The following is a 12,035-nucleotide window of genomic DNA, read 5'->3' as shown; positions in this document are numbered from 1 at the left end:
TTTTGAAGTTTATCTATTTTTGAGAGAGAGTGCCCACGCATGAGCAGGGGAGGAGCAGAGAGGAGGAACAGGAGAATCCCAAGCAGGCTCTGCACTGTCAGAAAAAAAATCCCAAGGCGGGGCTCAAATTCACACACTGTGAGATCATGACCTGAGCCCAAACCGAGTCGGACGCTTAACCACCGACTGAGCCACCCGGGCCCCTGTCCAGGATGTACTTCTTAACGTGCAGAAAGAAAGGAAAGTTTCTGGCTTTCGCTTTGGTCACTTTTACTTGAAAGTTCCCGTCTTCTGCCACAGTCCTCCCTTCTCCAGACACCGCTTGTGCGACCCTGGCTGCCGAGGCTGGGAAGCTCGGTGGTGAGCTCCTGACTTGGTTGGCCCCAGGGCAGACCTTACGTGGAGACAGCATGGCAAGAGAGCGGACTCGTCCCACACTTTGCCGTGCCAAGTGGCTCCGTGTGAGGCCTGCCTGAGGACACCGGGATGTGTGTGCAGCCAACACTCGCCTGCTGGCCACAGGACACTGGCATGCAGAGCAGCACGGTTCCCCCGAGAGTTCAAGTGGTTCAACCCTCCCCCGAGGGTTCGTGCTGGACGCTTCCCCTCCGCTTAGCGAGACACTGATCTTCAGTAACGGTGTTTGCTCCGGTCATTCCAGAAGGGGGAGAAACTTCCCGCTTGACATTCGTTTTCCTCACGGCTTGTCCCTTTGGTGATGTGCAAGCATCCACTGTCTCTTCCCAGCCTGCATGGCCACATCCTTGTTATTGGCGGTGCTCCAGCCCCTTGCTGGGGACGTGCAGGCCCCGGGCACCCCGTGGCCTCCTTCACTCTGGCAGACACGTGACGGGGCTAGTGGCTGTCCTTACCCCGAGTCCCTGGGCCTGCCTAGGTCCCCCAGAGTGCAGCAGATGCGGCTGTGTAGGCTGCTTCCCCAATTGCACAGGCACCAGAGAAGGGGAAAGAGCAAAGGTGACACAGAGACCGCCCTGCTCATCCACCCTCACTGCCCCTTCTCTAAAATCTCAGAGGAAAAAAAAAGCCCGCAAATGAGGGTATGGATTCTCGGATCTAATTGTGAAGGGGTGAAATGGGGTCAGGCGTATGTTCCCGCCGGGAGGGGGAAGGTTCTAAACTGGGGCTTTGGTTTGGGGCCCACAGCTGCTCTTGGGAGACCGTATGTGGGCGCAGAACGGGCCTTGGGCGGGGTGTTCGGGCCGCTGTGCTCGGCCCAGTGCTGGGGTTGGCGTGCCGGGTCCGCTGTGCTCAGCCGGTGCTGGGGCTGGTGTGCTCGGCCCGCTGTGCTGGGGCCGCGGGGCTCAAGGCGGCCCACAAGAGCCTCGGACCGAGCCCTTCTGCCAGGCTGGGCCCCGCCGAACCGGAGGGAGCACGGAGCACATGGGGCCTGGGTGCGGGGGTCCCAGAGCCCAGCGCACGGAGCTCACGCCGCTACCCTCCCCTAAGGACTTAGTGAACATCGAGATGTTCCTGACTGCCAAAGAAGTGGAGGAGTCCCTGGAGAGGCGCGAGACCGCCACCTGCCTGGCCTGGTGCCACGACAACAAGTCCCGGCTGCGCAAGATGAAGGTGTGCGGGCGCGGGGCGGGGCTTGCGGGCGCGGGGCGGGGCTTGCGGGCGAGCACCGGCGGGAACCAACGCTGCTGCTTCACCTGTTGGTTCAGAATTCTGTGCTTCCGGTTGGTAGGGTGGGGGTGTGGGGTTTCGCTTTTGGTCACGGTGTTTGGGTTTTGGGTAAAATCCCTGAAAAGTGCACCCCCTCTGCATTACGGTTTGACAAATGGCCTGAGCATGAGGTTCTGAAGGGGCGAGGTGCCGACTGCCTGCGTGTGCCGGGTCCCTCCGGCTCGCCCAGCCCCTCAGTCACCGGTACAGGAGAGCCCCGCCGGGAAGCGTTGTCCACCTGCCAAGGTGCTAAGTGCTAGGTTTTCTTGAGAGCTTTTCTTGAGAGCTACAATACAAGCAGCTTAAAAAATGGACACTTAAATTGCAGAATTTAAACGTGCTTACTGAAAGGTGTTGTCACCATGGGGCTTGCAGAAATGTTTAACTTCTATTAACCTTCCCCTGCCTCCGTTAGAAAAACTGTTTGTTTTCTGTTTTCTAAACCGAGCGCCTTTAACCTCTCCCCGGTTGAGCTTGTCGTGTGCATATAGTCACCAGCCAAGGGTGACGCTCTCTGCCACTCAGGGCCGCCAAAGCGAGCACGACGCGAAGACGGGACGGAAAAGTAGAGTGGCCAGTGGCTCCCCTAAAGAGAGTGAGGATCTTGGTATGGAAACCATAAAAGGAAAGCCAGAATTGGTATGTAACACTTACCCTGCGCTCCTGCTCCAGCCCCCACAGCTGTGCCACACGGTGGGAACCAGGCCAGAAGGAACGTAGGCTTCCCGTCCTGACAGCCAGTTTCTGCAAGCCCCGATGCCTCCAGACAACACTGCTGCTTGGCCAGGGCACGTCCCCCTGGGCCGGGTCTCAGGCGGGGCCTCACAGCCACTGTGGGGGAGGGCGGGTGGGCAGGCGGCCGAGTCCGCGGCTGGCGGCTTCTTGTCACCGGCCCGTGCGCTGGAAAGCACGTGGACAGCCACCCCGAAGTGCGTTGGGCGTGAAGATAGGCTTGTTACGAAGTGCCGGCCGAACAGGGTAGAGCAGCGAAGTACCCGCAGCACACGTATGTGTGGGTACACGCGTGCGCTCACACGCGCAGGCCGGGGAGGGGCCGTGCTGGACCACAGCAAACCCCTCGGAGCAGTCAGAGGCCCTCGGCCAGAAAACAGATTTGAGACCCGAGTTTCCTGATGGGGGTGCCGAGTGCGCGTCTGTTGACTCTGGGGTCCAGACGCTTCAGGGCAATCGGAGCGGCAGCACACGGGCTGCGTGTCCGGAAAGCCGGTGGAGTCACAACCGTGAAGGTGCCAGGCCCCCCCCAGGTAGCACACGAGGGACGTAATTCAGCCGTGGGTGCTTGGCACGATCGCCTAGAATTGTGCTGTCTCATGCTGGAGTCTGGGCACCCGACTTCCAGTTCGTTTGTATTTGCCGGTGAGACTGGAAGGTGAGCTGCGAGAGCAGAGCCGTTAAAAATCCTCGAACGCGTCCGCATGTGCAGTCATAGGAGCTGTCGTGGAACGCGCCGTGGCGCTCTCACCTGGGACATCCGCCTGGTGGCTCCCCCCTGTTGTTAGAGCTCCTGGCATCCCCTGAGCCCAGAGCGGTGATCGTCGGCCGCCCTGGGGAGGCAGGCAGGGCATCTCCCCCCCCCCCCCCCCCCCCGGGCTCCCCCCCTTGGCTTCTGCTGGTCTGACCTCGGAAGGGAGCGCGTCATTGCGGGTGGGACCACCTTTCTGTTTACAGTTGGTGCCGGGCCCGCCACTCAGCACGTGGCATCTGCTCCATCCATTTGGGGGCCAGGACGGACCGCTGCCTTGGTGCAGAGGGCAGGGGAGGTGGGGTGGGGGCGGGGAAACCGCTTGCCCCGAGCACCTGTGTTGTGGACGTATTGGGCACCAGGTAGGTGGTTCTCGGCACCTGTGCCTCCGACGGCCTGGCGGGCCCCAAGGTAGGTCCCGTCAGCCGGTGCTCTGCCCTCGTGTCCCTGGAGGCGCCCTCGCAGGGGTCCGGCTGAGACCCTTCGTCAGAATGTCCGTGTGCACGTTCGGAGGCACGTTCCCGGGTGGGAAAAGTCCACGTGACTGGTAGACTCGAGTTACGGTTGAGACACTTGGGGCTGGCTGACTGGCTCACCACGTAGAACTCTGTCCGCACCACCCTGCGATCCAGGTACGACAGAAGACGGAGTGACAAATCGTGGAAAACCCAGAGATTTTCCTATCCCGTTAACTCCGCTTATTCTGTTTCTGGTTGGAAATACTGAGCGTTTTCTGAAACCACAAAGATCCTATAGTTTAAACTATTACTTTCGTAGAATGATCCAGCTTTTCATCTTAGGTCACAGAAGTTAATTTTGCCTGCCTTCACCCGTCCCCAGTCAGAGTTTGAACCCAAATTGGACCGGCATTGTTGAGATTTCAGAGTTAGCGTTTGGGCTTCCACACAAATGACCGTGCTGGTGCCGCACCCTGTCAGCTGCCCCTCGCTGCCCCACGAGGCCCACCGGCCACTGCTGCCCCAGACCTCGCGCCCCCTGTGCCCTCTGCAAATCCCGGCACCCCCGCCCTCCCCAGGGCCTCTGAACTGGCTCTTTCTCTGCCTGGAACACGTGTCCCCGGCGTCCCTGTGCACTGTCCCCGCCCCCACCCCACCCCAAGGGTCCTCACCCGTGTCCCTGCTCGGGGACCTGGGTTCTCTCCCCTGCTCCCCGCTTGGCGCTCCTGCTTCTGCTCCCCTGCGAGACACCACCTCTCAGCCTCTCCCAACCGGGTGTTGGGGCCTCACGTGGGGAGCAGGTTGAGGTGGACAGTGCCACACGGGATCCTGAGGCCAGGTCCCCGGGGCCGAGGCTGGGAAATGCAGCTGGGCTAGGAGAAGGCTGTGACAGCGTGCCCACACGCTGACGCCTTTGTGTCGATGAAGCAGCCGGGATTGTGAAGGGGCTGGAAACTTGTCTTCATGGGGTCACTTCACACACACGGGAAGTCGTGCCACAGGCCCTCCGAACCCTCAGCCTCCGGCATCCTCGCCCTCAGGGGGTGCCTGTCCCGCCATCCCGAGCCTGGCCCACGGGTGCACACGCAAGGCCCCGGGCCCCTGGGTGCAGGGCTGCTCCCGCCGTGCTGGGGAGGCATGGGCTGCAGCTGAAACTACAGCTTTGGCGTCCGTCCCACCTCCCTGCTGGCTCGAAGCTCCCTCGACAGGGCGTGCGGTGCGCGGCCCGTGAGGCGGGGCCGGCCCGTGGGCGTGGCTGTGTGGGGACACTACCCAGGCCTTGTCTCGTCTTTGCCCCCAGAGCTGCCTGGAATTCAGCCTCAGGATTCAGGAGTTCATTGAACTCATCCGGCAGAACAAGAGACTGGACGCCGTGAGGTACGTGGAGGTGGTCTCCTGGGTCTCCGCAGGGGGCAGACTCCCTCCCTGACTTCACGGGGCAGGCCTTCTGGGCTCTGGGGGGTGAAGCGTGGAGTGTCCAGCAGGCCTGCCCTGACTGGCTGGGCCCTGCCTGTGACTCGAGGCCTCTCTCCCCGTCCCCAAGCAGGACGCTGGGGCCGGGCACCCAGGCTCCTCCTGTCTGGTGCACACGACCGTTCTGACGGCACGAGGCCGACTTACCGTGTAGGCACAGGGCCGCGGGTTCTGCTGTGTCCACCTGTCCTGGGACGGTGCCGGCCCCGGGCTGGAGGACACTCAGGCGCGGCGATGTGCCGTTTAGGGGGTGGACCGAGGGCGTGCGTGAGGGCAGAGGGGGTCCTCTGGGAAGGAGGCTGGCACGCAGGCACGGGGACGTGGGGTCCCCAGGTGCAGCCTGTGCGGGAAGGCACAGCCCTGGGGCCCGACCTGTGGGCTCTGTGTCTCCTGAGAGTCAGAACCCGGGGGGACGGGCTGTCTCTGAGGCCTCCCAGGGCTGTGCCGGGGGCGGGGGGGACCGGTGGGCGTTCTGGCGCAATTAGTGTTGCTGGGCTTTGGGTTCGTGTAGGCCAGGGTCACTTGGAAGAGTTTGGGCAGGTGCCCTTTTCAGCTGGGTCGCTGCCTCTGGCTGTTCCCTGAGTGGGATTCTATGCTCGGTGCCTTGAACCTCACCTCCGACCCTGTGTCCGTGAGGAGGGGGCCCTGCTGAGCTGAGCTCCCAGCAGACCCTGGCCCAGGGCACACGAGGAGGGGGCTTCTTCGGCACTGAGGCTCCGGCATACACTGTGAGCACAGACTCTTAAAGGTAAAGCTGTAAACTTAGACGGCCCCAAATGTTGTTTTCCAGACACGCGAGAAAGCATTTCAGTCAGGCCGAGGGGAGCCAGCTGGACGAGGTCCGCCAGGTCATGGGCATGCTGGCCTTCCCACCAGACACGCACATCTCGCCCTACAAGGTAACCCGTGCCCGTGGGCCCTCAGGGCTTGGGAGGACTTCGTCTGTGGTCACTTCCACGTTCAGAGTGTGGCCAGCACCCCAAACAGGCCCTTTCCCGTCTTGTTCCTGTTTGGCCGGGGAGAAGTTTGGATCGGAACGACGCACGGGGGTCTCAGCCTAGAAGGCCCTTCGGCTCTGAGCGCGTCACCTGCTCCCCTCACCTTTCTCCCTCACTGCCAGTGTCCTTCCTGATCTCCGTCCTCTCTTCGGGGTCTCTGTGGGTCCACGTGGGGTCCGGGCGGGGCGTGGTCATGCAGCATCGCTAACCAGTCCCCTTGGCTTTGCTGGGTGCTGGGGCAGGGTGTCTGGCCTCTTGAAATCAGGCAGTGCCCCCCCACCCCCCAAAGCCTAGGAGCAGCCCTAGCGATCTTTGATCCGCCTTTGGGTTCCTCCTTCTCTTGTCTCGAAAAACGTCAACGTGTTCACAGCTGAGTCGCTCACGGTCCCGTCTTGGAAAATCTGGGGATTCCAGCAACTTTCCCCCATTCCTGTGGCTGCTCCCCGTCGGGGTCCCTTGGCCATCAGTCTGGTCACGCCCACACGAGCGTCCTTATAAAGGCCGCTTGGCTGGACCCTTAATGCTCTTTCTGAGCAGCCTTCTCATGTTTCGCAACACGAACAGAAGTTTCCAGATCATAAAGTTCTGCTTTCTTTTGGTGGGCAGTTCCGCCCTGAAGTCATTTTTGTCTTCATGTGTGTTACTGTAAATGGGACTCTGCTTAGAGACCACCTCGGTCGGACTCTCAGTGTCCTCGCACATCTCCATCCTCCGGGGTCTCCAGGACAGCAGCACAAAGCCGCCGCACTCTCTGCCGCCTCTGACAGGGCTGGCCTTTCCTCGGCCTCCCTGCCGCCGTCCCGCTCCTGACCCCCTAGCCGCTCGCCCTCCACGAAGACTGGGGCTCTCCGCGTGGGACCAGTCCCATCGCCGCAGCATGGACTCTGTGTGGTCACGCGTCCACACTGTCCCAGCTGTGGCCCCAGTTCTGGGTGTTCGTTGCACGGCTCCTCCCTCGGTTTTCCGTCGTCGTCCGCCTGGGCTCTGGGACAATCCCACAGGCTTGGCGGCTTAGTCCTCACAGTCTCGCGCCTGGGAGCCCTGGATCGTGGCACCAGCAGGGTCCGGTGAGGCTCCCTGCCTCCACTCCCTTCCTGAGCCTGTGGCTCCTGGAGGTCCACCTGCCGACACTGTCACGGCGAGGGACACGGCACTCGACCCTGGTGTTCCCTCTCGCTGTTGTCAGCCTGTCCCCAGGAGGGAGGGAAGTGAACTGCCTTCCCCGTGGGCTGAACCCGCCTTGTTCTCTGAGCCTGGACGTTGGGCTCTGAGGTCCCACATGCCCCATGCGGTTTTGTGGGCCGCCAGCTCCTGTCCCGGGCACAGCAGAGCAGACCTCGCCCCCACTGACTGAAGTGCTTGGCCGCAGGCCTTCTCCGGGCTGCTGGAAGCTGCTTCTTTGTCCCGACTGGATGCACACAGTCCTCAGGTGTCAGGCATGTCCTGTGATACAGCCTCTGTTCACAGAGATCTTTGGGCGTGATCACGTGTCTCTTCCCTGCTCTGGAGGAGGTTTGCGAGGAGTGCAGAAGGGGCCTGCCCTTAGTGCGTGAGAAGGCCTGCTCGGGATGGCATCCGTGGGGCCCGTGCCCACTCTCCTCCCTGGAGAGGCCTCGCGGCGGCAGGAAGGAGCAGGGCCGGTGCTGCCATCGCAGCCTGAGGACCGGAGGGCTGACCGTCTGGGAGACATCCTGGCGGCGTGGAAGAGAAACCACGGCAGCCAGTGCACAGCCAAGGCCGGCCGGGGGTCAGGGAGGCTGGGCGGCACAAGAGAGGAAGGCCGGGACGTGCACAGTCTCAGCGGAGGGGCGCGGGCCGTCAAGGGAAGTGCTGAGGCGGTGGCATGCCCTGGGGGCCGTGTCGAGGGGGCACATCCCTGACCCCTTGTGGCAGGAAGTCACAGGTCTAAGTGGGTCACATGAGAGGCAGGATGAAGTGCTCTGGTCTCGGAGAGGTGGCCACACCAGTGGCCCGAGGCCAAGGGTCTGTTGGGGGGGGGGGGGGGGGTTGCAGAGCCTCTGGACTGTGGGCTTGGTCCTCTGTGGGCTTTGCTGTGGTAAAAATAACATTAAAGGCACGTGTTTTTAACATTGGAGTGAAGTGTGCTATTTGCCCCGGACTAGGGCTCCCCGTGGGGCTCCCACCCAGCGGTTGCCTGTGCCTCTGCCTTGACGCGGGACCCCTGACCCTTGTGCTTGACGTCCAGGGTTTCCCTCCTGTTGGTGTGTGCCCTCCCCTCCCTGCTCTTGTAGGCTCTGAACTTGGAAAGCTCTGGAGACGGGCTCATCAGGCCCGGTGTTCTGTTCTGCGGTTCTCCACCCTGAGCTGGGCTGCTGGGTCCCATGCCAGCAAGTCCCTTTCTGGAACGAGACTTTTCCTCCGGAACCTCAGTGCCTTTATCCGTGTCCGGCTGTCTTTAGACCCACTGAGTCCCCTTCTTGCCGCGAGGCCACAGGACCCGCACCCTCTATCATCTGTCCGCACAGAACACGCTGTGGGCAGACGTGCGGTCCGGGCTTCGGGCGCGCTGTGCCGCTCTCCGGCTGGCGGCTGTGGGCTCGTGGGGGCCCGCCTTCTGTTGCCCGGGACTGCAGTGGGCCCCGGGGTGCCCCCAGCACTGCTCTGCCCTGTCTCTTCCAGGACCTGCTGGACCCTGCCCGGTGGCGAATGCTGATCCAGCAGTTCCGGTACGACAACTACCGGCTGCACCAGCTGGGGAACAACTCCGTGTTCACCCTGACGCTGCAGGCTGGCCTCTCGGCGATAAAGACACCGTATCCTTCTGGCAGGCAAGGGGCCCCGCGCCGCTCCGCCCTTCCGAGCCTGGGGGTCCCGTGCCCTTGCTTCCCTCCACCCCCCCCCCCCCGGAAAAGCCGGGGGCTGGGGCCCTCCCACCCCGAGACCCCTGCTCTTGGCTTGTGTTGTGGGGGCCCCGCTTGGGTAGTCGGGTGGTGGTGCGGGCGTGCCCGGGGCCCCGCTTGGTCTGTGGGAACCCGGTCACGGAGCCACACTGTATGTTCTCTCGCCCCCAAACGCTGCCTGGCACGCCGCACGCCGACCGGATGGCCGCCAGTGTGCGCAGCCTTCTGGCGGCCGGGACCCTCACCATGCGGAACCGTTGCCCGGCGTGATTCCTGAGCATCCCCTCCCAACTCCTGCGGGTCTGAGCCCGGGCTGCGGCCGAGCGCCCCAAGGCCGGAGGGCCCCTCTCGAGTGCAGCGCGTGGGCCTCCTGGGACCCCGGGCCGTTTGCTTTTGCGTGTGAGGGGACCTGCCCTGAGGGCCGTGAGTGGGAACGTGCCGGGGTGGCCGGGACGTGCTCTGGCCTCCTCGGTGGGGCCATTTCCCCGCCAGATGCAGTGTTTCCTCTGCCGGGAAAGAGAGCTCTGGGCTGGTTTCCCGCCCCGCGCCCCTTCCTTAACCTGAGCACAGACAGTGCTACAAGGAGGACGGCAGCTCCAAGAGCCCCGACTGCCCCGTGTGCAGCCGCTCCCTGAACAAGCTGGCGCAGCCGCTGCCCATGGCGCACTGCGCCAACTCCCGCCTGGTCTGCAAGATCTCCGGCGACGTGATGAACGAGAACAACCCGCCCATGATGCTGCCCAATGGCTACGTCTACGGCTACAACGTGAGGGGCGGGGCCGTGGGGCGGAGCCGAGGGGCGGGGCTGGGGCGGGGCGGGCCCTGGAAGCTGGGGAGGCAGGAGGTCCAGGGGAGGGCCTGGGAGGGGTTGGGAAGGGGAAGGGCCCTGGAGGGGGAAGGGCCCTGGAAGAGGGGGAGCCTGGGAAGGGGAGTGGGTAAGAGGCAGGGAGGGGGTGGGGGGCGGGAAGGGGGGAGGGCCCTGGAAAGGGGCTCGGGTAGTGGAGGAGCGGGGCCTGGAGGGGCCGCGGGAGGGTTAGGGTCGAGGTGGCGCTGGAAGTGGGAGGCATGGGGCCTGGGAGGGGCTAGGGGCGGCGGCGCGCCTGGCCTTCCGCCTGCTCTGCGCCAGGTGCTCTGCGCCAGGTGCTCTGCGCCAGGTGCTCTGCGCCAGGTGCTCTGCGCCAGGTGCTCTGCGCCAGGTGCTCTGCGCCAGGTGCTCTGCGCCAGGTGCTCTGCGCCAGGTGCTCTGCGCCAGGTGCGGACGTCTCGGCCCCGCGCTGCCCCCGGAGAAAGCTGCAGGGTCAGGGGTTCGCGGGCAGGGCTCAAGGGGAGCGGAGCTCTCCCGCAGCGGGCGGTGGTGGGCGCGCCCGTCTACATGCTCACGTGCGGCCCGTTGTCTTTCAGTCTCTGCTGTCCATCCGTCAAGATGACAAAGTCGTGTGCCCGAGGACCAAAGAAGTGTTCCACTTCTCACAAGCCGAGAAAGTGTACATCATGTAGGCCGGGCCGCCCCGCGCCCCGGGCCCCTGGGCCCCTGGGCCCCCGCGCCCCTGCGCCCCTGCCCGCCTGCGTTTCTGTTTCTTGCGACCAAAGATCAGTGAGCGACGATGGGCCCCCTAAGAGGAGAGGAGTCGGATCAGCACGCGTGTGCTTGGGGACAGCCTCTCCGCTGGTAGGACTCCGGAGCGCGCGCGAGCTCCTGGCCGCCTTCCCCTTACAAAGAGAGAGACCTTCTCGGCCTCTTCGGAAACAGGAGTCGGTTGTTTTTCCGCGCCCCGGACCCTGTCTCCGCCCGCCGAGCCCCGGGGCCTGAGCCTGGGCCCGGAGAGGTGCCCGGAGGCACCAGGACCGCGCGCCGGGGCGGGGTTAGGGTGTGCTAGGTTCAATGTCACGTCATTCGTGCCGCCTTATTTCCTGCTTGAGAATGTATTCACGTGGAGATCCACTGGACCGAGTTCTGCAGAGGCCTTGCCGATGGCTCCGTAACTGTAGACGTAACGCTGTTCGTTACAGAAGCTAGTAGTTCAGTTGAAGTAACCACCGGTGACTTTCCAAATCCAACGAACCATTGTAGTTTACACGAAACCATGCCGTAGAGGTTTGTACTTAGCGCTTATTTTTGCATGTCGATGTTGATTAGCTAATAAACTGTAAATGTACAACATGTTAATAAAAGGGCTTTCTATTTCTTACGTCTGTGTCAGGTGGAAGCCGCTGTGCACCCCGGTACCCTCACTCCTGTCTGCTCACCCCGGGCCGCCCCCAGTCCAGGACCTTTGCTCGTTTCTGCTCACCCCAGGCCCCCCCCCCCAGCCCCCCAGTCTGCGGCCGCACCGCCGGTGGGGCCGGGGTCCCGGGAGCAGCCCCCGCAGCTCTGGCCCGCTTGTGCCCACATCCCAGAGTCCCGCTCCAGCACGCAGGTGGTCGGCCTCCTCTGCTCGGGGAGGCAAGGGTGGCAGGGCCATCCAAGTGGGGTCTCCCGAGTCGCCGGCACACGTTGGCGGCATGCTGCCAGTGAGCGCCAGGCACACACACGTGGCCGTGGGCGGCCTCTTCCAGAGCCCCTGCTCGGAGCGCAGGGTCGAAGTAGTGGGGTGGAGGCTCCTCCCTGCCGCGCCCTCCAGTCCTCCAGCCGCACTCTGACCACCACCTGTGCCGCCTCCCCTTTTCCTTCTTCCCAAAGGCGTGTGCACGCACGCGTGTGGCCACGCACCCCGGGAGCCCCTTCCGGTCCACTCCAGCGACCGCATCCACGGCGAGAGCGGCTCAGCCGTGGGGCGGCCACAGGGTGGGCGGAGCAGGGTGGCTGGTCCCCGCTATGCTGGGACGTACAGGCTGTGATGGGTGACGCCGCACAAACGCGCTCAGGTGCTCCGTGGAGGTGCCGGCCTGCTCGTTAACGCAGGAGGCGCCGGTGCCAGCCCGCACCCACCCGCCTCGAGGCCGCCCCACCTGCTCCGCGTCCTCCCTGGAGTCCTAGGCTTGCGGCCTTGTGCTCACGGGAGTTTTAACTGAGGTACGAATCGCATCCGTTGAAACACGGCGATCTTCAGGAAGCGGTGTGAGCAGGTTTGATAAC

The 12,035-nt window shown here is 63.7% G+C and overlaps 1 protein-coding gene across 3 annotated transcripts in view; it reads left to right on the top strand.

Annotated features, from left to right (window-relative positions):
- MAEA (macrophage erythroblast attacher, E3 ubiquitin ligase) overlaps positions 1–11,148 on the top strand; it is a 37,360-nt gene extending 26,212 nt beyond the window's left edge. Inside the window, exons 4-10 of one of the 3 annotated variants that reach the window (XM_047847270.1) lie at positions 1,468–1,590; positions 2,212–2,325; positions 4,928–5,004; positions 5,891–5,999; positions 8,739–8,872; positions 9,530–9,725; positions 10,361–11,148. In XM_047847270.1, the coding sequence (XP_047703226.1) occupies positions 1,468–1,590; positions 2,212–2,325; positions 4,928–5,004; positions 5,891–5,999; positions 8,739–8,872; positions 9,530–9,725; positions 10,361–10,456 (849 nt within the window). In that variant the 3' untranslated portion in view covers positions 10,457–11,148. The remainder of the gene's footprint in view (positions 1–1,467; positions 1,591–2,211; positions 2,326–4,927; positions 5,005–5,890; positions 6,000–8,738; positions 8,873–9,529; positions 9,726–10,360) is intronic. The other 2 variants (XM_047847272.1, XM_047847273.1) reach the window with 2 other exon arrangements.
- Positions 11,149–12,035: the final 887 nt, after the last annotated feature.

Source organism: Prionailurus viverrinus, unplaced genomic scaffold (genome assembly GCF_022837055.1).
Source record: "Prionailurus viverrinus isolate Anna unplaced genomic scaffold, UM_Priviv_1.0 scaffold_45, whole genome shotgun sequence".
Lineage (NCBI taxonomy): Eukaryota > Metazoa > Chordata > Mammalia > Carnivora > Felidae > Prionailurus > Prionailurus viverrinus.
This window is presented reverse-complemented; position numbering and strand designations above follow the sequence as displayed.